General features: G+C 54.8%; 1 protein-coding gene across 2 annotated transcripts; it reads left to right on the forward strand.

Moving 5' to 3' along the window:
- Nucleotides 1-400: 400 nt before the first annotated feature.
- FAM222A (family with sequence similarity 222 member A) lies at nt 401-25,276 on the forward strand. Of its 2 annotated transcripts, XM_085238626.1 has the most exons (3): nt 401-1,136; nt 12,158-12,283; nt 22,000-25,275. In XM_085238626.1, exons 2-3 carry the CDS (start codon nt 12,196-12,198, stop codon nt 23,184-23,186), a joined length of 1,275 nt encoding a protein of 424 aa, XP_085094752.1. In that variant the 5' UTR covers nt 401-1,136; nt 12,158-12,195; the 3' UTR covers nt 23,187-25,275. The 2 variants fall into 2 exon arrangements, with proteins under 2 accessions (XP_085094752.1, XP_031411770.2); XM_031555910.2 differs by lacking the exon at nt 401-1,136 and having other exon boundaries at nt 12,061-12,283; nt 22,000-25,276.
- The last annotated feature ends 968 nt before the right edge of the window (nt 25,277-26,244 follow it).

Consider the following 26,244-nt stretch of genomic DNA (forward strand, 5'->3'; position numbering starts at 1 on the left):
GGGTTGAAAAGGGCACATGGCCTTGATCAGGGCATATGGGGTTGAACAAGGTACATGGGGTAAGATTGACCTTTCCTGTGTGGTTTCACACTGCACCTTATGAAAGAAAATGAAGGCTGTGGCACCGTGAGGGCAGCCATCCAGTGTGTACCGGTATGGGGATCCCACAATGACGAGTCCCCGTAGCACCTGTTGAGCAAAACTACAACTCCCACCGCGCCCCGCGGCGCCCAGAGGCACATCAGCGCGGCGGCCGCACGCGGGGCTCGCCGGGAGTTGTAGTCCGCACCACCAACGCCGGGCGGGGAAAGCAGAGCGGCGACCCCGCTTCGAATTTTCCCGCGAAAAAAGCCGCGTGGCCGCCAAGCCCCGCCCCTCCCCGCAGGACGCGCGGCGGCGTCTCCACGGCAACGCGCCGAAGGGGGCGGGGCCGAGCCGCGTGCGGCCGCCGGGCCCCGCGCGGGGCGCTCAGTGTCGCCGCAGCCGCGCGCCGGGCGGGAGGGAGGCAGCAGCGCCCCGGGGCCGCGCCCCGCGCACAGCCCGGCCCGGCCCCGCCGCCATGGAGCGCTGAGCGGCCGCGGCACCCGGCGCCGCGCACAAAGGACGGCAGGAGGAGGAGGAGGAGGAGGAGAAGGAGGAGAAGGAGGGGAACCGCGATGCCATGGCCCCGCCGCCCGCCGCTCCCGGGGCTCCCTCCGCCCTGTGAACCGGCTTCACGTCTGTTCCTATTTTCCTCCTATTTGGACCTTTAATTTTTTTTTTTTTTTTCCCCCTATTTGGACCTTTAAATTTTCGATTTCTTATTTGGACCTTGAATATTTTTATCTCCCATTTGGACCTCTGATATATATATATATATATTTTTCCTCTATTCGGACCGTATTTTCTCTCGATTTGGACCGCGTTTTTCCCTCTTTGGACCATTTTTCCCCATCCGGACCGTATTTTTTTTTTTTTCTTTTTCCCCATATTTGGACCTTATTCTTTATAATTTTTCGGACCTTCCCGTGGTTTTTCCGCTCGCTCACCCCCCCCCTCCCCACACTGGCCGCGCACGGGGGGGGGCGGCCCGGGGGGGGCGGCCCGGAGCGCCCCGCACCGCAGCGACCGGAGCCGGCCCGGATCGTTCTCTGACGGTAACGGGGGATGAGAGCTGGGTTGGGGGGCACGGTGGGGCCAGGATGGAGGCGAGAGGGGGGTGGGGATACCCCGATACTGCGGGGCTGGAGCCGAGCGGGGGGTTCTCCCTCCCCCCAGGGTGCAGTGCCTCGGAGCCGGGAGGTTGTGTTCCGTGTGTCTGTCCGGGTCGGGCTGTCTGCGCAGGGAGCTTTCGGACGTGCGCACGTGTATATATCGGGTGTATAGAGGCGGCCGTGGGTGCGAAGTGCTCAGGGCAGGAGCTCGGCCTTTCCCTGGGAACCACTCGTGCTGATTTTGTGGCTGATTTCGTCGGCTGTGCGCCTCCCCGTGCCCCTGCAGCAGGGTTGTGCCGTGCAGGCGAGCAAAGCATCCCAGTGATATCTCCCAACCCCTCCACCCCCCCGAACGCTTTTCTCGCCGTGCAGGTGGAAGCTGTCTCCCCCTCTTTCCCAGCCAAACTTTCAGTATTGGGGCCTCCCCCTGGCGGTGTGGGGGTCGGGCACCCCAAAAACAGCCCCACTCGGGGTCCTCTCGTGACCTTGCGTGGAGCAGGGGAAGAGCGATGCGCCGTGCGTGGATCCCGAGGCTCCGTGCCCGTTTGTAGGTCAGCACGGGCTGCACCGTGGGCCCCGCCGCAGCCGAGCACCGTGTGAGCAATCGAAGCGGCTCCGCGTGGGTATTCGACCCGAGGATGGAGCGGGGAGAAACCCACGGTCCTGTATTGGGGACCATTGGCCCATCGTGGCTGAGCGGGGACGAGCTGGCATCGCTCAGTGCTGGATTTTAATCGCAACCTTCGGATGAGTGTTACCGGCTCCCGTCGTGGTGGCCGCCGTGTCCCCGTGCCGTCCCCATCAGTGCTGCCCGCTGAGCACCGCGCTTCGGTTCTGCCTGCAGCAAGGTGCCCACAGCTTGCTGGGCGTCAAAGTCGCAGCCCCGGGTGACCCGACCTTGGCACGACGTGCTGTGCCCGTACCCAGAGCCTGGAGGGCGGCGGGGTTGGGGTCCTCACGGCGGGATCCTCATGGTGGGAGCCTCTTGGTGCCCACGGCTGCCTTAAGGCCTCGCCGTGCCCCTTCCCACCACCGGGCTGCCCAGCTCAGATCCCTGGGGCCGAGCGCCCTGAGCCCCCCAGCTCTGGGTTGCCCATACCGGGGGTGGTCACCGCTCCGGGACCCCCAACCCCCCCCCCCCAGCCCGGCTCTGCGTGTCCGTCTGCATCGGGCTCATGCATGCATGCATGCAAGAATAAGACGTTGCTTCTTTCTCTTCTTCTTCTGCCTGCGCATTCCTCAAAAAGCTAATATTCATGAAAGGTAATTCAATCAAACCGCGATGCCTATCAGCTAATGCAGCAAAGCTGGCGCAGGGGTGAGAATGGGAGCCAGGAACACAAAAGCCCTGTTTTATTACCTCCTGCTTGCCTGAGAATTGCTTTTCTCCCTCGAGTGAGCCGGCTAAAGCTGGCTTTATTATGTTAACCTATTTGCGTGTCAAGAGCTATTGTGCCTCTCTTTATCTGTGTTTGTATTTGCTCGATGCAGGGAATAAAAGGACGAGGCGAAAATGGATGGCTGGTCAGTGCTTTGCACTCTGGGGGCACTGATTGGTTGCTAAGTGATTTGCATCCCCGGTAATCGCTTTTATCTCGGAAGGATGTCGTGTATAATTATAAGCCTACTGACATCTTTTGAAATCTGCCTAATGGGTGTTTTTAATTTACATGGGAAGCAGGGGCTATTTGTGTTGCTCTGATTACAGGTTGTGCGAGCGTGAGGTTGGAAATACAGATATTTCCCCAGATGTGGGGGAGCGTGGGGCTGGGGTTGGGGCCGGTCCTGGTCCGGGGATGGACAGCAGCGCATCGATCCCTGTGATGTGTCCTTGGGGTTCCATCCGTCTGTCCAAGCTGGCTGTGGCCGTGGACCTTTCCCACGGAATGAGGCCAGAGGTGAGCCCGTGGTGCAGGCCGTGCTCCTGGCATCCATTCACCCCAAACCCTTTGGGGTTGGTGAACCCCCTGCTCCTCTCCTGCTTTGCAGTTCCAGGGAACCCCGTTGGCTGCAGTGCTGGGATGGGGTGTAAATGTTTAACTGGTGTCTGCGTGCAGCCAAATGCTGCTGGATGGTGCCATGTCCCTGTGAGAGCTGCACCCGGTGCGTTCACACGCCGCTATGGGGCTGCTGGGTTGGACTTTAGGAACAATTCCTTCTCCCAGAGAGCAGGTAGGCACTGGCACAGCTGCCCGGGGACGTGGTGAGCTCACTGTCCTGGGAGGTGTTCAAGGAGATGTGGCACTGCCAGACGTGGTCAGCGGGCAGTGGTGGGGGTGGGTTGGGGTCGGGTTTGGGGATCTTCGAGGTCTTCTCTGGGTTGGGGAAACGGCAGATTGGGGACGCAGAGGGTTGGGGACACGGAGCCTTCCCACGCCCAGACACGCCGGGTGGGAGGCGACTGGTGACTGCACTCCCAGCAGCCCGCCGTGGCGTGACGACAGCTCGGTAATTAATTTCTCCCGTTGGATGAGGTCAGGGCAGTGCCTGGTGAGACGCCGGGCGCATCGCAGGGCTCGCTCGTCCTTTGTCCCCATCCTGGCGGGGACACGGGGTGGCTGGGGACAGCGTGGTGAGTGGGAGGGCAGCTGGGGACGGCGGGTGCCGTATGGGGGCACGGGGCAGGGTGCTGGTGGGCACCCCGGGGTGCTGCACCCCGCAGCCCCGGCCCCGAGCTCAGCACCGACGCTGCTATTTATGGCTGCCTGTAAACAAACTCCCAATGAAAGAAAGTTAATGACCTGAGACTGACAAGAGCCTGCTGGGAATTTTTATAGCCCCTGGGACTCCTTTTGCTCGAGAGAGAACAGAGCAGCGTTTTCACCCCAAACATCCCATACGCTGCGCCCCGTGAGCACCCACGGCAGGGCTGAGGAGGGGCGCATAGCTGTGGTGGAGCTGGGTGCCCTGCCCCCATGGTAAAGCTGGGGCACACGGCTCCTCGTCCCTGAGAGGGGATGCTCCAGCCCTGCACCATCTGCCTTCTGCAGGTCATTCGGTCGTGCTGCAGGCTGGAGTGAGGGCTGGCTTACCATCAGCAGTAACCAAACACGAATAAAGCCTTAATACCCTGCAGCGGAGAGATTTAGCTGCCGGAGATAAATATTCATAGTGCTCGTGGAAGGGGGAGAGAACCCAAATTTGGCTTTTCAAAGAGAAATTAACGGCGTTTGCATGGGCTGCCCCAGAATGGGGCACGGGGCTGGCTGTGTGCTGAGCTCAGCACAGTGGCTGTGCATTGCATTTGTGCTTTGGTTTCTCTCCCCCTGTGTGGATGTGGCCATATGGGGGCAGGGATGCAGGTGACGTCCCAGTGGACAGGCACAAGCTGGTGATGAGTCCCCTCTGCTCCTGGTGCTGCTCCTGCTGCCATTCTTGCAGGTCTGTGGCTGCAATCACACCAATGTTCAGCTTAAAAAATGCTATCCTGCAAGCAGCTCGAGTTTCCCTTTGGGAAGAAAAAGGCAAAAAGCAGCAGTGAGCAGGAGCAGGCAAAGCCCCCCCGGCCACGTGCTCTGACTCTCCCAGCACGGACTGGGGGGAAGCAGTAGTTTTTCAGTAGCCCTAATGCTTGGGGATATGAGAGATTAAGGTTAGTGACCATTTTTTAACTCAATAAAGGGAAAGACAAGCTGGAGTCTGCAGTCCAGAGATATAATTAGTTCGCAGCAGTGGTGCTTTCTTGATTTAGCTTCAGAGAGCAGAACAAGACAAGGATGTTATACCCAATTAGCAATAACATACAGTCTGAGCCGCGCTAGGTGAGATAACAAGCCATTTTTATAGCTCTTCTTTACGGACTTTTTGGGGGGAAGGAAAGGAGGAGGGGCTCACGCCTTGATTTCTTGTCATTTGGGAACGATTGAGGGATGTGGGAATTCCCTGAGCCTGGCAAAGCGTTGGCCAGTGCAGGTGGTACAGCCCAGAGCTGTGGCTGTGCCCATGGGCTGCATGTGGGGATGTGGGGCTGGGGAAGACCCGACCTGATGGATGGTGACACTGGGGCCACGTCTCACCGTGCCCATTAATGACACACTGAGAGCAGCCCTACTTTGTCTTGGCAGCCCTGGGTTTTACGAGGGAATGGCTGATAAAGCAAGGGCCGTGCACACACAGTGAATATTTCCTATCCGCTCATAATGGGGTTTATGGGGTGTGAGCCCACAGAGCTTCAGGACTCGGGGCAGGGACATCACTGCCGCCTGCACCGCACTGGAGGGCAGCTGGACGCCCGTGTTCTGTGGCACCAAGCTCACGTGGTTGATGGATGTCCGCGATTCTGTGCAAACCTAGGTGGGTCGGGGCTGGGAGGGTCCTGCACGTCATGGCCGTGCACCGAGCATCGCAAAGGGCATCCAACAAACCACCCAGCCCAGCAAAGAGCCGGCGATGAAAACTTGGATTAGGTTTAATTAGTCAGCTTTTAATAACAGGCTGCGGGTTGGAGGTTCTTGGCACGCTGCTTTCCCATCTCCACCACGCGGGTCGGGATGTGGGGCAGCCCCACAGCACACATCCCATAGGGACGGGGACAGCCCGACACAGCGCCGCTAACGGCACCGCAATGATCATCAGCGCTCGTCGTAATCATTAAGACTATTAGAAAGAAACGTTCGCTTGAAGCTAATGTCAGACTTTCTGTTCTGCTTTGCAAACGCGCACAATTAATGCCAATCAGCTGCGGGAGGAAGCCAACTCGCAATCATGTCTGCTTCATCTCGGCTGTCAGCTGTTGCCATTCCGTGTTGTACATTTTCATACAATTGCTATAAACATAAAAGGGAAACTCCGTGTTCTTCGGAGGGCTCGCGTATTGTTCTGTGTTCATTTTAATTACTTTGCATTCAGCGGCTCATCTGGCCTCACCGAACAGGCAGGAGAAAGTAGGTCTTTGTAAAACAAATATATAAATCTTGATAGATGCCTTATTTTCCTATTCAGCGGTTGCGTTGCATTATCTACGGCTAAATAAGAGAAGGCTGTTTAATTTCTTGTTGACGGGAGCCGTTCTGCTCCCCCCTGGGGAAGGCGCATGGGCAGAGCAGGGGAGGGGGAAGAGCCGGCGTGACTTGACCGGATGGTGCTATAATCCTCGTTACAAAAGTACACATCAATTATAAGAATTCCTACAGTAATCTCAGAAATCTATCTTTTCTGCTGAACCGGCTCATTAAAGAGCGCCATTCATTTCCATCTCTCCGGGTGAGAAAGGTTTAAATCCCCGGAGCTTTGTGTTACAAAATAGACTTAGGGGGACGGACTCTTTTTGGATATTAAAAGGAAGAAGTTGATTTTTTGTTTTCCTTCCCCCCCTCCCTCCCTCCCCATCCCAGCCTCGCGGTGCAGACGAAGCATAACTTAATTAGGCGAGGGCGGCGGGCGCAGGGGGCTGCGGAGCCCACGCCGTGAATGGCCTCCATCTGCCGGGCGCGGGGCGGCCTCAATGAGCCTTTGAAAGGAGCTGTGCCGGGGGTCTGCCCACGGCCACCCCACAACCTCAGCACAGAGCCCCTTTGTGTGCAGGGGGACGCGGGGACGGCCGGGCCGGGGTCGTGCGGAGGGTGCGGGTTGGCGGGCGCGCTGCCGCCGGGGCTCTGTGCAAACACGTTAATTTGTTTTCTTTCTTGCCTTGCCTTTTCAGGGTAATTGGTTGCATTTGAAGCCTTTGTGAAAGCCTTTGATTATAGTAATTTCGGCGGCGCGATCTACCCTGAATTCCTTCGTTGGATTCTTTCACAGCTCCGCCGCTCGGGGCTGCGGTTGTGACGCGCGCCTGCCCTGCGTGCGGTGCTGCCATGGGTGGCCAGGGCTGTGGGTACAGCCATACCCATCCCAGCAGGGATGGTTCCAAGGGCTGGATTTTGGCTTGGTGGGCCTTGGCTTTAGGACAGATACTGGGCTTGCTGAGCTCAGGATGGAACGGGTCTTGGCTGCACACTGCAGGTCCCAGCGTGGCTACCCATGTCCTGCGGGGACGCTTTCAAGTGCCACAGGGCTTTGTGGCCTGTTTGCTGCTGCGTCCTTAGCTGGAATGCTGCTGGACAGTGAGGTTTTGTTTCTAATGGGAAACGAAGGAAAGTTCTGCTTCGTTGTCGGGTGCTGACGTTTTGTTCCTATCCCACGTAGGGGCTGTCCCCGTGCTCCTCCCCATCCCCAGCTGCACTGAGGCCGCTCATTCCCTGCACCGACAGTGTGGGCGTCTCTCCTGAGCTGGCCGGAGCTAAGCCTTGCTAATCCAGCACATGCTGCCTGCAGGTGTCCTTGGCAGCTCCCTGTGGACTGAAGACCTCCCGGGACCTGGCAGTGGGCAGATGGCCACGGTGGAGCTGGGGACATCGAATGGATCAGCCAAGGGTGCCATAGGTGGGAGAATTCCCCAGGGCGTTGCATGGAGAATGCTTGGAGAAGGCTGTGGTGCCCAGCATCCCCGTGTGCTGAGCTGAGGACCCTCCGAGCCACAAAGCCATGCGTCCCATCCACACCACGGCCCTGGTGCCATCCCAACCCTGCAGCCCCCATCTCCATCAGGGCCACAGACAGCACAGGGGCCGCTCCGCTTTCCAGAATCATCATTAACCTGTTAGGGAGAGCTGTTCCCGCTCACGGCGAAAATAGATCTTTAATCTCTGCCCAAAATAGCTCATTTGATGAGAGGCCTCCTTAAAGCTGACACATAAATTTAACCAGGCCGCCCTAGCCCTCCGCAAGGATGTCTGCAAATGCTCAATAGCACTCGAATTGTTTCTTTTTTAATTCCATTGTTACGTACGCATCTGATACCTTATTTCTTCCATCAGATCATTTGTAACAGTCAGGAGGCAATTTACTTCTGTCCTCTGATTCAATTTGTGCTTTGTGCTCCCGCAGCCATTCGGCTCGCAGGGTCATCGCGGCTTTTGTGGCCCTGCATGCAAGCAGAAGGCTGTTGGGTGGGTTTTATGTTCTTCTTTCATGTCGGCTTGCTGCCTGCACGGGTCCCATTCTGCATCCTGCTAGGATGCTCAGAGCTCCCTCTCATCTCAGTGCTGCTCCAACACTCGGGTGCTTGTTGCAACTGGTGATGCTGGTGACAGGCGGTGCCAGCCTGGCTGTGCTGCTGCCCTGTCCCAGCAGCTGCCTGGGGCTCCGTTGAGATGGATCTGCATTGTTACAATCCCATCCCCACATCCTTTGGTCCCCGTGCCCATCAGTCCCCACCTCCTGGCTGTTCCCTTGGGTTGCTCGCGGTCACAGTGTGGATTGGAGGCTCTTAAAGGGGAGAGGGTGGGAAAATGGCAGCAAGATGTTTCCCATGTAAGGAAAGGCAGGTGCTGGGCATGCCATGGGTAGAGATGCTCATCGTGTTGAATGAGCAGCCTTGCTCTGAGCAGGCACTGAGGCCACGTGCCCGTCCTCATGTCCCCATGCAGGGACCATCCTGTCCCCACGCATGGTACGCTGGGCAGCAGCCAGTGCCTCCCTTCTGCTTTCTCCCTCTTTGCCTTCAGTCCCCAATCTCCCATGCGATGGAGCAGTTTGGAGGAGCACTGGGCCTCACACATGTGCCAGCTTGGTTTTGGGTTGTGGCTTTGAACCTGAGCCTGGGGAATGTGCTCCTCGCACACCAGGGTCCCATCCATGTGCCTCACTGCTCACGCATTCCCACAGAGCACCGCACAGCCTTGCACCCCACACCTAACCCGGAATAATCACTTTCAGCATCATTATCCACCACAAACCCCAGCTTCCAATTTTAATCAGAGGAGCTGGTGTCGCTTTAAGATCTGTGGGTTTTAAAGATCACAAGAGGGGTTAGAGAAAATTACCCTTGACTCTTACATGCTAATGTAATCTCTAACCAGATCTGCAGCACCGCAGCTAAAATTGCTTTTTAGATTAACATTTAATTATTAACAGGGCCCCCTGAAAGGCCCGGGGCTGGAGCACGGAGGGGAGCAGGGCGCACGGTTCAGCCCAGCCCTGCTGGAGACGTTTGCTGTGCGGAGGGGAAGGTCGTGGGCGGCCAGCAGCAGTGCGCCGTGCTTTATTGCAGCCCTGGGCAAGGTGTCATCAAACTTTCTTTTCTATTTTATCTCACGCTCCCCGTGATTTACCGCAGGGTGACCTTTCCTGCATTCACTCATTCCTGCACTGCGCTGTCGGCATCGTGTGGTGTGTCCTCCTCCTGCCCCGTTCCCGTTGCCAGACACCCCGTGTGGCTCAATTACAAGGTCATGTAGCATCCCCGTTCTGCCCCTCTCCATCACCCCCAGGTTCCCTTTGTATGGTTGTTATGCCCGCTGCCCAGCCAGGCTGTGTGCTGGGGACGCGGTGCCCGCTCAGCTTCGTTAGCACTGGGCAGGGATGCACGGCAGCAGCAGACACGGCCCTTTCTTTCCCTAACAAGGGGCCAGCTTCTGCAATCCCCTTTATTCATTGTTCTGCCGAGGCGAACGGCACAGACCCAATTCAGGCTGAGACTTTGAAAGTTCCCTTTCTTCCCCCCCCCTCCTGTCACATTTTCTTTTATCTAAATCCTCGCCTATGAAAGCCTCTATCGACAGCTGCGCTGGCCTTATCTCACTGGAGGGACCTTCGTGGGGCTCTCAGAGGAGATAAGACCTTCTTATCGGCCTCTGATGTCAGAGAAGGTGCCAAACCCTTCTGTCATTGGAGCTTTAGACACAGAGGGTGTTTTTTTTTTTTTTTTTTTTTTAAATTAAAGTCACAAAGACCTTGGGTTTATAAATAGTCCGATGGAGCGATAGGGCTTGGAAATTAGCAGGGTAGGGGGCGGGGAGGGAGGCAGTGGGAATGGAGCTGGGATGGAGGCAGGAGGAGGAGGATGGTGGGGACGCGGTGTCCCCAACCCTATGGGAGCAGGGCAGTGCCACCTCCTGCTCCCTGCACGCCCCTGGGTGATGGGTGATGACGTGCCCTGTGCTGGCACACCGCGGTGACGGCACCTGCTGGGGCCTCGCAGGCTCGGGGCCAGCCTTGTCCTTGTCCCCATCCCAACAGTGGAAGGAAGATGGAGCGGTTCTGGGGCCCTTTGCAGCAGCACCGTGGGGCTGTAGGGCCGGGCAGCTCCATCCTCAGCCCGTTGCCCTAGAGTAATTTGTGTGGCCGTGGGCTGGGCAGGGGCTGTGCGACTCGGGGCAGGGCAGAAAACTGCTGAGTGTTGCCTTTCTTGCCATGAAAGAGCCAGAGCAGCTTGAACTAAATCGGATCCTGCTGATTGGAATTAGTTCAAATGCAGATGGAGCTAACTAAGCTGGCGGTAAGCATTTGAACGGCGCAGCGTCCAATTCCCATCAGCTGATTCAAGGGCTTTTCTGGGCGGCATTAACAAAATGCCACCGAGCGGACAGATGCCCATTGTGCGGGGGGCTGATGGCCTCAGCCTGGTGCCAGGCTCGGACCCGAGCCACTCATATGGGATGCAGGGACGAGGTGGCTTTCTGGGCCGGCGCAGGGGTTGGGGTGATGTCCGCTGCCGTCATCCGGATGCTGACAGCCCAGGGTGGGGGTCCCATCCGTGGTCCCATGGCCAAAGCCATCCGCTGGGAGTGGGGGATGCAGCCGAGCCCGGTCCCGGTGGGACGACGCCAACTCCCGAGCAGTCAAGTGTGCTCAGGCTCTGAATAAGAAGCACTTCATTCTCTTTTCAAACTGTATAATTTCTGCCTGATTGTAATGGCATATTTTAAAATTACCAGAAATCGAAGCCAGAAAATGGATACGGCTGCTTTTACTGCGAGCTGCATTAACAAAGGATATGTAATGCGCGAAATAAAAACACCTCCCTGCCCCCCCTCCTCCTTTTTTTAAGACAGTAATAGGAGAAAATTGGTTTTGAAACTGAATAAAAGTCCCTTTCAGAGGAAATCATTTCTTTCAGGGTACCTTTGCTGAAAGTAAAATAGTGAATAATGAAAGGTGGTTACATGATTGTCTTTCATTTAGAGAGCGCTAGGACAGATGGAATCTGGGAGAAATGCAAGATTGGAATAATTGCATGGTAACAAGGCGCTTGTTGTGAAATTAGTATCTTAAGAAAGTAGTGAAAAAGGCTTTTACTCATGAATACTTCATTATTAGGCGAAAACAGCACCATTTGGGTTCTCCAGACACCTGCTCTGTGTGTGATGGCTCTTCCTCGCCTCTTGCTCCTCACACTTTGCTCTCAGAGTCTCCGTTCCTGAATTTTGCAGTGCTGGAGGCCACCATGTCCCCACCCTGGGGATGAGGCAGGAGCTTGTGGTCCCACATTGGTCAGCTCAGAGGTGGGCAGGAGTGGTTTGCTACCAGGTGGATGTGAGGGAGCGTTCCGAGGGGTGAGGATGGAGCTTGGTGAGCACCCCAAGCACCCCGAGCACCAGACTCTGTGATGGAGCTGGGGAAGCGAGGTACCCTCTGTGACACCCAGCCCTGACACCTCACACGGATCAGAAGCCGCAGTTGAGGATGGGTTTGCTATCACTGCCCGCTCTGTGCACAGAGCTGCTGCCGTGCCAGCGGGAGGCATTCACTGTGGTTCCTGCAGGACGTGCTGTGTGCAGGACGTGCAATTCACAGATCAGTGGTGGAGGTGCCTTTGGCCTGACCCCTGCAGATTTCCCGGCAAGATTTTGGCACACCCCAGGACCCGAGCGGGATTTTGCTGCCTGCAGGCCGAATCCCTGCTGTGCATCCAATGGCTGCAGCTGTCCCCGGGAGCAGGAGGAGCTGCTCTGTTTCCTGCAGGAAGAGCAGAAAGCGTCACAGGGAGCACCAACCACCCACTGAGCCCTTCATATTTATTTTATAGAGCTTCATATTTATTTAAGGCTTCCATACTTATTTATTTATCTCCAAAAGAGCAAAGGCCCCTGCACAGTGGGTGCGAGAGCTCCCAGCCTCCATGCATGCAGACTTTGCCCAGCAGTGGGTGCGGGTGCACGGCCGGACCCCTCCCCTTACCACTGTTTCTCTTCTCTTGGCAGTGCACGGTGCGGCTGCGGCCGGCCAGGACTCCCAGACCATGCTGGCGTGCCTGCAGCGAACCCAGAACCCACCTGGGCAGCACCTGGCCTGTCCCAACCCCAACAAGGCACTGGAGCCACGCAAGTGTAAGTGCCCGGCTCTGCGGGGAGGGATCGCGTGCAGCGTCGTGGGGCTGATGGGATGCTCTCAGGTCTGGGATGCTCCAAGATCCGTGGTGCTCCAAGAGCTGGGATGCTTTGAGGACTGGGATGCTCTGAGATCTGGGATGCTTCAAAATCCAGGGTGCTTCCAGGCATGGGATGCTCTGAGATCTGGATTTCTTGAAGATCTGGGATGCTCCCAGATGTGAGGTGTTCTGAGATCCAGGATGCTGCCAGGATGCTCCCATGTCCAGGATGCTCTGGAGCCAAGCTGGTGCCTCGCTCTCAGCATCCCCAGGGCATGCACGCGCCGCTTGCTGCTTTGATGCTCCTTGTCTTATTGGAAAAGACATTTATTTAACTGATAATTAAAAAGAGCAGGAGAAGCGGGGGTGGGGGGCTGGGGGAGGAAGAAGACAAGATAAGCAAATTAAATTGGGTCACTGGGGCTGATAAGTGGAACTTCAGAAGATCTCATGCAACTGGCTGCAGAGCACAAGGCAGACAATGTCCGGTACCTGCTCACAGCTCCCAGACCTCCAGCCCCCACTCCCTCCTTTCTCTCCATCCCTTCCCCCCGTAATTACTTTCCCAGTTTTGCTGCAGCTCGCCTTCCCGACGAGCTGGCCTTTCAGATAAGCTGTAAACTAGTTACATTAAAATGGGTTCCAAAAGGTCACTCCAGTAAAGCACCTGTCTCTCCCAGCCTTTGTCTCTCAATCCAAACCATGATTAAATGTATATTTAATGAGCCTGCTTTAGGCAGGCGTGTTTGACCTCCCCGGCTGGGAAAGACGCATTAAGATTCTCAAGTGATGAATGTGTGTTTTAAAGAGGGGAGTGGATATTTTTCTGCTGGTCTCAGTTGGATTTTTAAACATTGCAGGCTGAAGACAAATCAGCTGCTAAAGCTCTGCTTGTTAGTGTGTGACAGCCCCTAGGCATTTGTTTAATGATCTGTATTTTCCCGGAGACGTTTTCCCCTCTACCTGGGCATCCTGGCACCACCAGCACGAGGTGGCACCAGCTTTGCCCAGGGGTACACGTGGGAGTTGGGGCTGTTGTGCTGGGGCACGGGGCGGATGGGACCGATGACCCCAAGCACTTTGTGCCCAGGCACCATTGAGGTTTTGGCTCTCCGTAGGCTCAGTGAAGCAGGCACGGCCCGTGTGCTTGTGCTGAATCCGTGCTGCTCAGGTCTCTTCCCTATTAGTGTCTGGAAGGAAAATGAATGTTGCTCTTGTAAAATTATTCCTAATCCGTCATGCCTGAGCAGCAGCACAGGGCTGGCGTGAGGGCTGCGGCTCCCGGCGCTCCTTGGTGCCATGTGCTAATGAGTGGAGCTGTGCCCTCAAGGCCAGGACCTGCAGTGCAGGCTCCAGTGGGGTGCAGTGGGGATCCCAGGAGCGCAGCACCGGTTGTTCTGTGTTGAGTCCACTGTGATGCTGAGGTCAGGATGCACCCACATGTGCCTATAGTGCGCCCAGTGCATCCCAGGGGTGGCTGAGGGCTGGAGACTGTCACAACCCGTTTGGCATGATGTCAAGAAGCACCACCCCATAGCCTTATGTGGGGGATTCGGTGCTCCCTGTCATTTCCCATCCTGCTGACATGTCATTTCCCAGCTCCTGAAATGGAGAAAGTGCCAAAACAACACGGTCTGGGGAGCTAGAGCCTGGATGTGGTGCTGCCATGCAGCAAAGCACCCTCAGCAGTGACAGTCAGCCATGTCCCAAAAAGGGTCCCCAGCCCCAGGTCCCCAAACTGCATCCCTGGCAGTAAGGGTGGCTTGCAGAGCTGCCACCACGACCGGACCCAAGCAGATGGGGAGTGCACGGGCACTGGGGGCCCCTACCTCTGGGGCAGAACCACACTCTGGGGTTCATTCCCCCCGTCCTCAGAGCGCACAGCTCATGGACACGTTCCCCCAGTGTGCTTGCCGCTGGCCAGGTCACCTTAATCAAAGTTTAGCTGACCGTATGTTTCCGCTCATTATGGGAAAATACAGCATGTCTCTCTCTTCTCTGCCTCCTGCTATTTCAAATTAAATTGCAGGTGACATTCAGGGCCACGCATCTGGTTTTGAATACAATTTTCCCTTCTTTATTTATGGCACCTGCGGTAAGCGGGGCAGGGAGGAGCTCGTCCCGCAGTGCCTGCCTGGCTATTCGGACAAGATAGCATTTTCTTAAAACGAGACACAATTTAGAAGTGCCTCTTATTACTTAATTTGCTCCTGAGTATCTCAGTAATTATCTTTATGGGTCTTATTTCTGTCCTCTGGCATTGTTTCTGTCGATATTAAATGAGTCTGGCTCTCGGCACATCGGCCGTCTGGCCCAGCACCACTGTGAAATCCTATTACCCTGCCAGTGCCACTGATTAATTTTTGTATTAATTTCGCGTAGAAGGTGAGCGGATTCATTTTCCTGCCCATGATGGGAGCCAGCAGTCCCAGCACCCTCACCCCCTGGTTGTTCCCTGCACCCCAGTCCCAGCACATGGTGCTCTGTGCTCTGGCACAGCTGCCTCCTATCATCCCACTGCATCCACTCTGGGTGATGGCACCATGATGCTCACAGCAGCGGCCAGGTTTTGTCACTGGTGTTGTGTTCTGGACATTGCACTGGGACGGGGCCCCACTCCAGCAGGGAGTAGGAGTTTTGGAAGGAGCAGCATCCTTCGGAAAATATCACGTCCAATTAACTCCAGCAGGCTGCTCCCTTTTGATTTTATTCCGTGTGCATTACAGGAATCCTGAGCTTTATTTAAATTATAAATCAAATAATACCACTCTCAGCTTGGCCAAACTCTTTGCTTTTCTCGCTCTCTGCAGCGATGGCTTATATTTAATTAAATGTTCCTTTCTGTGTGCCCACCTCCGGAGCTCACCGCGCTGCCGTCAGCTGGCTGGGCAGTGGGGGGCCGTGGGATGGGATCAATATTTAGCCAGGAGGGATGGGCAGCTCCTTGAGCTCTTAAGCTTTAGGACGTGAACTCCCATTGCAACAACTCTCATTGCGTTGCCCATTGCAGGGTTGTCTGGGGGCTCGTGGTGCTGCAGCCCTGGAGCTGTGGGATGCGAGATGCCCCAATGGACTGCAGGTCTGGCTGGGAGGGCAGCAGGCTCCATTCCTGCTGGATTTGTCCCAGTGGTGCTTTCTTGACCTGCTCATTTGTGGTGCTGACAGCTGCAGGCTCGTCTCGTTATTCCCAGCTGCCCCATTACTGCGGGGGAGTTCAGGCTGGTTGGAAAGGTTGCTCCACTCTGCATCCCAGCTGCAAACAGGGGGATATTTCCCTGGTTCCGCTCACTCTTTCTACCATCAATATGGGCATTGTGGCTGCATGCTCTCACCTCGGTCCCAGTACCCACCAGGTTCACCAAAACATCCCCGTGGGGATGCTTGGCTCAGGGTCCCTAGGTCAGTGCAACACCTGGTGTCACAGCGCAGGGAAGATGGGGAGGCCAAAGCAGTCCCTCTGAGCACTGCAGCCCCAGAGAAGGGGGATGCTGTGTCCTTGCTTTGATGCATCAGAGGGCTGTGGAACAACCCCACCTGTTTCTCGCACATCAAGAGCTTTGCTGAGCTGTGTTTTCTCCCTCCTCCTCTGCTCCCTTTTTATTTTTTGCAGATGCCTTTTAGAAAGATGAGATAACGAGTGCCATTTGTTTACCGAAGCCTGTTGTGGAACAAAAGGGGGTTGACATGCTCACATCAAATGCCACCTTGTGCTGTAAACATCACAGCTGTAGGGTCGGATGCTATAGGGACAGCTTTGTGCTGTGCATTGCATGTGGGTCCCAAGCTGTTTTTGGAGCATTCCAAATGTCCCTGTGCACTATGGGATGCACCCATAGCAACTCACCTCTGAGTGATAAAACTCTTTAATTGCATATGGAATCAAATCACATTGAATGGCTTCTCATTACACAATTCTACTTACACCAAGGGCATTTTCATTAAAGTAGCTGCAGCTAAGCTCTGCTTTTGTACACACCCATAAAATATCATTTTAATTTCATGAGGGGTTACACATGAGTGAAATAAGATTAATTCTTTCATTTTCAGTTTCTGGAAGGGATCGGTTAATGATGGTTCTGTGTATTTATATACGTGCCATAAAAAAAGAGTTCAATTAACTGCCATGCCCAAAATGTGCTGTTGACTTGCACTTTCCCTGCCAGGAAATGCTGCAAAAACACTTTCGATCGGTCACGTGTGCAGGGGGAGATGGATGGATGAGGGAGCTGTGAGTGGGCATGAGGTCAGTGTCCAGGTGAGACCCCAGGGATGGAGCTGAGCCTGAACCTTTGTGTGCGTTCAGCCTCTGATAACCCATCCAATGAGTGATTTTTATTTGCATTCAGACTTTTCCTCATCACTCTTTCTTTCTCAGCTATTGCAGGGCTTTTTGCTTTAATGGGAACTGTAGGAGCTTCAGGAGCTTTGCAGTGCCCTAGTCTCCATTGGGCACACCAGCCATTGGCATGAAAAGTCCAAGTTTTGAAACACATCTTATGTTAAAACGCTGTCATTGGCATGCACCTGGCCCAAGTAACAGTGAGGGGCTGGGGTGAGCTGCAGGGCTGTGTAGGGGTCCCTCCTGGTCCCATTGGTGGCTGCATGGTGGGATGGCATCAAGGTGGCATCGGGATGGCATCCGGATAGCATTGTGTCAGCCATGGGATAGCACTGGGATGGCATCAAGATGACATTGGGTCAGCCAAAGGAGTGGCATTGAGATGGCATCAGGATGGCACTGGATCAACCATGAGGTAGCATTGGGGTGGCATTGCATCAGCCAAGGAGTGGCATTGGCTTGGCGTCACAATGACACTGGGTCAGCAGTGAGGTGGCATTGGGATGGCATCAAGATGACACTGGGTCAGCCAAAGGAGTGGCATTGGGTTGGCATCAAGATGACATTGGGTCAGCAGTGGGGTGGCACTGGGATGGCATCGAGACAGCATGAGGGCAGCATCATGGTGTCATGAGAGTGACATCAGGACGACAATAGGGTGGCCTTGAGATACCACTGGGACAGCATTGGGGTGGCACCAGGATGCCATCGGATTTGAACTGGGGTGCCATTGTGGTGCTGTTGGGGTGAAACTGGGGAGCTGTGGTGGTGCCATTGGAGCAGCACAGAGGTGACATTAGCATGTCCCCAGAGCCAGCATCCCCACGCCTGCTGGCCACGGTGCCGCGGCAGCGCGTGGTGCTAATACCTCGGCGAGGAGACAAATAGAAAGTGACACATGTGTGTGTAGACTGGTATTTGTGGTGACGCTTTGACTGCAGATAATAAAGTGCTCGCCCTGAGGTGATCCAATTCAGCAAACGCCTCGGCAAAGCCGCGCGCTCCTTCAAGGGAGAGAATAAAGGGGAGGAAAAAAGGCCCGTCTGAAATGACATGTCAGCCTAAAAAGGGAACGTGTTAATGGATGAATATCTCGGGATGGCAAAGCCCTGCTCTTCCCTTTGTGCTTTGTCATGAATTTTGTTGTCTTTGCACATTACGGCTCCTGCGCGGCTGCCGCTCGAGGTTTGCCACCTACGTTTATTCAGATGGATTTCTCCAGCTATTATTCCTGTAGTTGTTTTTAATTTAAGACCTTGAAGCCGGTGCGCATTTTTCTCTCACCGGGGCGGCTCTGCTGGGGGAGGCTTTGTGCCAGCTGCCTGCAGGCCGTGGCTGGGGGCTCCCAGTAATGGGGACCCTTCAGCTGGGGAGCTCTTGCAGTTGGGGTGCTCCTGCAATGGAGGGGCTCCTGCAAACAGTGGGACTTCTGCAAGCAGGGGGTCTCATGCATGGCAGAGCCCATGCCAAGGGATGCCATGGGGCTGCCGTGCACCCCAGGCAGTGCTGGTGGGGGGCTGGGGACCACGCAGGTGCAGACTTCCCCTGCTGCATCCGCCACGAGGCGGTGGCCTCTGCACCACCCATCCTGGGGACATGATCACCATAGAAACCGCTGCACTTCAAAGGGTGGAAAACGGCAAAATCCGACAGGGAAGGAAGGAAGGCCATGTAACAAGGGCAGTGCCAGTGCAGCTCGACCAGGGCAGCGTCCCCACGTATCCTCACGTGTCCCCATGTGTCCCCCCAGTGCCAGCACGGTGCCACGGTACCCATGAAGCTTTGTCAACAGGAACTTGGGACCCCAGCATCAGGGGTTTGTGTATTTATCAACACTCACCACGCTTTGTTTGTTTTCTTCTAAGTGTTGTGCAAATATTTAGGTTTTTAAAATCTGCTCGCTGTTTTGCAGAGAGAGAAGGGGACTGCCGGTCTATTTTAGGAGCTTTGAAGTCGCTGTGACTTCCCCACTATGTGGGAGAAAAACACCTCATCCCAAAGCTGAGTGAGCTCTGGGCTCTTGCAGAATGGAATTCCTTTTGGGAGGAAGCAGTGGAGCCTCCCCGTGTCCCCATGGGGTGGCAATAGCTGGTGCTGGCTGCTGCTACCGCATCCCTGCCAAGCCCTTGTCCCCTCCGTGTGCTCCGATGTCCTGCTTGTCCTCTCCTCAGCGTGCTGGGAATGCCTGGATGCAGCAGGTGCTGTGCTGAGCATTGTGCAGCCAAAAGCAGAGCAAGAACACTGCTTTGGCTGGGGACATCCCATCACCATGGCACAGCTCCTCCAGTTTCTCTTGCCACTGGTGCCAAAGCGTTCCCATGCCTTTTGTCAGACATTTTGCACAGGCTTTTCCCTCGGAGCACAGCAGGGCTGAGGCTGCCCCAATCCATAAACAAAGATTTATTTCGGATTGCCGTGTTGTCGGGGCCCAGGTTTTAAATCTGTGTCTTGAACCGAATTTGGTGGCCAATTTGCTAAAGTAAAAAGTTGTTTAGCTGGAGGCGTAATCTTATAAGCCTATGCTGCCATTATAATGGCTTCTCATTTCTGCCTAGCTTTCCAATAATGCTTTGAGCAGAAGCTTGGAGTAATATAAAAAGCCATAGGATTATTACTGCGGGCGATGCATTTTCCATTTACAGTAATAAAATACTGAAGAAACAAAACAATTTAAAATTCCAATAAAATTCAAAACAAATCTTTGGCTGCTGAGCAGATTCAATTATTTAGCTGTTATTGAGTGCAGGCTGGAAAAATAGAGCAGGTCAGGGAGGGAGGGGGAACCCAAAGCTGGCCGTGCGTTGTCTTTATCTGGGGAGAAGGGGAGAGGAGGCAGCAGATGGCCAGTGGCACCCAGTGGGAGAGGCAGTCACCAATGGGAATCAGAACTGTGGGATCATAAAGGTTGGGAAAGACCTCCAAGATCATCAAGTCAACCTATCACCACTATGTCTGCTCATAGAATCATTAAGATTGGGAGAGACCTCCAAGACCTTCAAATTCAGCCATCGGACCATCCTCATCATGCCCGTGTTAAGATTGGAAAAGACCACCAAGATCATCAAGTCCAACTGCCAGCCCATCACCACCCTGCCCACTAACCCATGTTGTGCAGGTTGCCCTTTCAGCCATTGCTGCCTCCATCATCCACATCCTCTTCCTCCTCCCATGGCTGAGTGGATGAGCTGCTCACCACCAGTGCTCACCACGGGGAGCAGAGGGGGCTGCACCACATGCCCCACCTTCGGCACGACGGCCCCAAGGGTTCAGCTTCAAGAAGGGGGGGGGGAGAAAACTGCCAGCGGCCGGCTGAGCGTCGGGCGGGCTGTCTGTGCCTGATGGGTGACGGCGGTGCTTCGGGAGAGTTTGCATCTCGCAGTAATTACAGCCCGTTAGAAAGCAGTAATTACTCTGGAGAGGGGGAGCCGCTTACCAGCAGCGCGCACGAGCGCGCCAGGAACCTCTTGGAAATTGGTAGCTCTGTAATTTTCCCAGTGGGGGTTTGGTGCGTCACCCTGATATGTGACAACACACTGAATTTGTGACTTGTCAAATCCAACCCAGCTGGTGCAAAGAAGGCGACAAAGGAGGCTCCTGGCTCTCCCTCAGCTAGCCGGCAGCCATGCGTGGGGCCATCGGCGAGCAGGGATGTGTGGGGCGATGCTGCTCCATCCATCCATCCCCCCTTTTTTGTTTTTAATTTTTTTTTGCTCAGAAAGGAGTATTCTCCTCCTTCCCTCCGTGAAATGGGTTCATTAGGGATTCTGCAAGTGTCACCAGCTAATTAGTGTCATGTTAATTGAGCATTCACGATGCTGCCACCTCCAAGGACAGCAGTGCCGGCGTGAAGGGGAATGCAGATGCGTGGTGTTCATGGTGCTGTTGGGCAGGTGCCCCCTGTCCCCACCAGGTCCCAGAACTGGTCATACTGGGTGGGTTTGCCTAGCATGAGCAATGCCCATATTCTGCTGCTAGAAGCTGTAACAGTAAATCCTGCTCAAACACCCTGGTTTTAATTGGCTTAATATACTCGTTAATAACAGTGTCTATTTAAGACACCTGTAAAAAGCCCATAACATTAACTTAATGGGAGAAATGGCCGATGAACAGTCTTCCATTCTGCCTTTTAAATTACTGGTATGCCGTGTTAATGAAGAGGAAAGAGGTGGCCATCCATGGCCTCGCTCCCTGCGTCCCTGGGGATGTTCCCACTCCTCCATGGGTGTTGTACACCAGGGCCTAGGGGTGCGAGTGCTCCAGCATCCCCTAAGTGCTGCTTTTAATGTCGGGCATTGCTTTTGCAGGCACAAGGAAGGATCCCTGGAGGGCTGGGGCTCCGTGGTGGCACTTGGCATGGGGTGGGCTGAGGATGGCTGTTGGCTACCGGTCATGCTGGCAACTATTTGGGGCAAAGGCAGTGCTTAAGCCCTCTCCACACTAGGAGATGTGGGGATGTTTTGGGGAATGGGAAAGTGGATAGACCCATGAGACAAAACCTTGGGGCCCAAATCCTTTGCCTCCTTTTTGGCAGTGTCAGCAGTAACTCCATGGATGGAGGCAAATTCATGGGTACCGTGCAGGGGTCCCGACACAGTGCTGCATTAGGAACTGGAAGCCAACCTAGCCCCCATTGCATACATGTGCTGGCATGGACGTGCGCACGCATGTGCAGATTTTAAACACCTAATTTATTCCATCTATTAGATAGATTTTGTAGATTTAATCATTTTCACAGTTGGTGGCTCATTGGATACTCAAGATAAACTCCAAATGAAAGTATAATGGGTACGACAAATGAGTTTTCACACCAGAATGGCAGAAACTTGCTTGGGAAAGAGTTTGAAAGGAACAAAAATATATACATATATAATTTTTTTTTTTTCTGCAGTAGCTTTTGCTGACTACAGTAGGTTACCACAGTTAATTTCACCAGTTTTGTTCATCTGTAAAATTGCATAAAAGTGACATTTTTGTGCTCATTATAGGAACTGCTGATTTATGGCTGGTAAATGCAATGCTTTTCCATTTTTGGTGAGGTTCTCGTAGCAGCGCAAAGCACCCATGAAATTGCTTGTATAATGTAGTTTAAATCCAATCTCAGAGAAAGATTCCCCCGTTGGGTAAAGTGACATTTCCATTCTCCACACCAGGTTTATTTTAGGCCACTTAGAAGTGGCTTTCTAAGCGCGAGGGGGCAGGTTTGTGCTGTGACCTCTTTTCTGTTGGGCGGGTGATCCAGAGAAGGAAAAGGAGGAGGAAGTGGAGGAGGAGGGGGTGAGGCTGAAGGACAGCCATGGGTCTTGGAGTGGGATTGATGCTGTGCTTTGCTCCCGCAGGCGAGACGACGGCACCCATGCATTCCCCACGCTACCCCAGCCCCGCCGAGCTGGACGCCTATGCACAGAAAGTGGCCAACAGCCCGCTGACCATCAAGATCTTCCCCACCAACATCAGGGTCCCACAGCACAAGCACCTTAACCGAACGGTCAATGGGTACGACACCACGGGGCAGCGCTACAGCCCCTACCCCGTGCACGCTGGCGGCTACCAGGGCCTTCTGGCCATCGTCAAAGCCTCCAGCAAAAGCGTGGTGAAGAACGCAGAGGGCAAGCGGACTAAGCTGTCGCCCGCTCAGGCCGGCGTCGCTCCCTACCCATCCTCAAGCACTTTAGCCCCAGGCCCCTCCTGCGCCGGCCCGCTGAGCTACCACCAGAAGCAGCTGGAGGGCCCCGTGCCTCCCACCGTGACAGTGGCGAGCTCGGCGCTGCCGCTGGCGGGCCGTGGCCTGGCGCTGCCGCCCTCCAACCTGCCCTCCATCCAGAGCATCATCTACCAGCTCAACCAGCAGTGCCAGGCCCAGGCCTCGCAGCCTGCCTGCCCGGTGCTGCCGGCCGCCCACCCCAGCCCGGCCAAGCACGGCGCCTTCCCCGCCATGGCCTCGGCCTACGCCGTGCTGCCCGAGTGCCGCAAGGGAGCCGAGCTGCCGCTGGGCTCCACCCCGGCGCTGGGGCCGAAAGCGGGGCTCTACCCCGACGGCGTGGACTACCTGTTGTGGCAGCAGAAGCAGCAGCAGCACCTGCGGGTGTACAGCGGGGGCAGCGGGGCCCTCAGCAAGTCGCCCGAAGCCTGCGTGGCCGCCTCGCGACCCTACGGGCCGGCGGGGGAGAAGGTGAGCTCATCGCCATTGAACTGCATGCACGGCAACTTCGCGGTGGGGCAGTACTTCGTGCCGCCATGGAACAGCGTCCTGGTGACCCCCACCAGCGACTGTTACAACCCACCGCCCGAGCTGGGCCCCGTGCCACGCGAGCTCGGCGTGCCGCCGGCCGAGGGGCTGCCCAGCAAGGCGCTCTGCAACACCTCCATCCTCAGCAGCAGCCTCCAGTCGCTGGAGTATCTCATCAACGACATCCACCCGCCCTGCATCAAGGAGCAGATGTTGGGCAAGGGCTATGAGACCGTGTCTGTGCCAAGGCTCTTGGACCACCAGCACGCCCACATCCGCCTGCCTGTCTATAGATAAGGGACGGCTGCTGCTCTTCCCAAAGCCAGGATGGCGGCCGGGCCCTCCGGCACCGTGAGGCCGTTGCGGGGTGATGGGGTTGGTTGGGGTCGGCTGCCGACACGGGTCCCGCAGGTACTGGCATGGAACCGGGCTCATCGAACCGCGTGCGCCCGCTGGAAGCCAAGGATGAAGGAATGCTTGTCTTATATAGCTCAGAAATCATTTTATTTCCACGAATGTGAACAGGGAATCGCTACGAGTTGCTGCTATCCAGGGAGAGGAGCTCCGCTCTGCGCACGGCGCGGGCTGCAGGCAGGGTCCCGCCGCGCTCACCTTTAGCTGAAGTCCGTAACTTGCACTGCTTTGATTAAAGCTCATAACTGGGGACAGCCTGGACACTATTTAAGAAGAACACTTGAAAACTTGAACAGATTTTTCTTTTTTGTTGTTTTATTTTTTCATTTTTTCAGTTGCACACAGCGCGCATCTTGGGTGCCGGCCAATGAGGGGGACAAGCCCGCGGCACTGCGCCCATGGTACAGATTTCCAAGGTTTTGAGGTTTTTTTTTTTCTTTTTTTTCTTTGTTTCTTTTTTTTTTCCCCTTCTTTTTTTAACTGTCTGTTATACCTTTGTTCCGTTCTAGAGGCAGACAGTATGTAGGACAACGTTCAGTACTGCATCCAGCCATCGCACCACGGTGGGATCGTGGCATGCTTCTTTTCTTCATCTTTTCTTTCTTATTTTTTAAGCAGTTCAGAAATGCTCATTTTGCTCCATTATTCACTCTGTGTAATTATGTGCTTAATAGGTTTATTCATTTAAAAAAGGCATCACAAAATGTTTTTTGGTGAGTCAAGGAAACAGAAACACTACCCCGAGGAAACCCAAGGTGATTGTGCTCAGAAAAGAGGTACTGTATCCCTGAAAGGCCTGTTCAAGCACTAAGTGCATTTACAAATCTCTGAGAATGTTTTTTTTTATACTAAAATCGACCATTATATTCTACTGTGAGAAGTGCTGTCTGCACTTATATTGTTTTAAAAATGAGAGAAAACAAACGAGAGGAAAAAAAAAAAAAAGGAAAAAAAAAAACGGAAAAAAAAAAAAAACCAAACCACAAAACCTGCAAGCTGTGTGTCCGGATGGTGTTTTTCCCAAAGTAAAACCAGGATGTCACTGGATGTGTGCTCTGGATTTTGTTTGCTTGCTGTAGCTCTCAGCCCTATAGGGACCCGCTGTCCCACCCCCAGCCCGACTTCACCCCGCAGATTTTAGGGCACGGAGGGGCACCTATAAATAACCTCCTAACGACGCTGATCTGTTAATCCGGCCGTGGCACCAGGCAAGATGCACACGTGTGCAGGGTGTGCACCAAAGACCCAGGATTAGGGGCCACGGCCTCACGTGCACTGGGGCAGCGCTGAGCCCAGTGGTGTCCCCAGTCGGTGCTATCAAGTGTATGGCACTGGTGGCACTGCTCCCCACCTGTGTGAAGTTATTTGCCCCATAGAGTTGGCAGCTTCCCATCCTGAGTGATAAGTGGGTTGCATTAGGGTACGGGTACAAATGTTCTTCCCAAACCTACCAGAATGGGGATGGGGACAGGGATGGGCCACCGCTGCACCGGGCAGAGCAGCTCCATCCATTTTGGTCGCACTCTGCCATATGTATTTGTGGAGAAGCAAGCAGGCATAACAGCCAGTGAAGGCAACAAAGAGGAATTGGGACAAAACGACAACCAAAGGGACAGCAATGTCCCATGGGGACACCCAGCAGTGCCACAGCCCGGCCGTGTGCCGGATGGAGATGGGAAGGAGCCCTCTGAGCTGTGCCCCAGCACATGGGGCAGTGCCACCTCCATGGCAGCACCCTCCCTGCTTGTGGAAGGACAGCTTTTTCTGCTCCGCAAATATCTTCCTATTAAAATAATCATCATAATTTTTGAGGCAGGCGCACGCCAGGCTGATATTAAACTTCGCAGCCGCCTTTGCTGGCTGAGAGCGAGGAGGAGAGACAGGCAATATAAATGGCACGGCTGCGAAAGGACTTAAAAAAACCCATCTCTCATTTTGATTGATATTAGCTTCACAAATTAAGCTTTAGATTTATCTAAAAATAAATTTGCTTCCTCGCTCCGCGTGCTGGATGACAAGTGCTTTTCTCTTCCCTTTGTTGGGTTTGTCATCGCCGGCACGGCAGCGTGGGAGGCGGGGGCTGCGCCCAGGGGGCTGCGGGGCACAGGGGGTGGGCATGAGGCAAACAAGCTGTATGGGAACTGCTGAGTCCTGGCCTGAAGCACTGATTGAGCACCTGGGGAAAGGACCCGGTCAGCCCTGGGAGCACAGGTGGAGGCAATTCATGTGTGTGACCAGAAGGGGTGGAGCCTGGCTGCACCTCTCTTAGACCTCATTTAAGGGCTGACTGCCACTGGGGAAGGATCTCTTTCTGGAGATTTCCTTTTGGTGAAGCTTTTGTCTGTGAACCTGAAATCTTCTGATACAGGTGAGCAATCCTGTTCCTTTATAGTATCTTTCTACGGTGCTGCTCCTTCTGTCATCACACCTTTGTTGTAGCTCCTTTCCCATTGCATCAATCTGTCCAATTGCTACTTGAGCCCTGTGTCACCATCCAGTGGAAGGAGCGTGGGGGTGATCCTATGATGCCATCATCATGGCCATGGTGTCCCTGTCGCCAGCAGTATGGCTGTGGTGCCTGACAGCACTGTAGCCCCACTGCTACCAAGCCATCATGGAGTGCATCTCATAGGAACGTAGGCCCACTCCACACACAGCCCCTAAAATCATACAGCCCTTGCGTGTACATCTCTGCACCCTTAGGACTTGAGAATTTGCATGGGTAGAGGGAAATCGGTTTAACTCCCATTGCACTGGGAAATCCCAGCCTTGCAGCCAGGACAGTGGTGGAGCTGGGGCTGTGCTGGGCAGCATGCCTGCACGGCTGTGGGGATAGCTAAGTGCATCGCTCCCAAATACTGCCTGCCACGAAGGATGGAGCCTGTCTGCAGCTGCATCGTCCCTGCAGTTCATCTTGTGATGCAGCCTGAGCCGAGAGCAG

This window comes from Meleagris gallopavo, chromosome 17 (genome assembly GCF_905368555.1).
Source record: "Meleagris gallopavo chromosome 17, MGAL_WU_HG_1.1, whole genome shotgun sequence".
Lineage (NCBI taxonomy): Eukaryota > Metazoa > Chordata > Aves > Galliformes > Phasianidae > Meleagris > Meleagris gallopavo.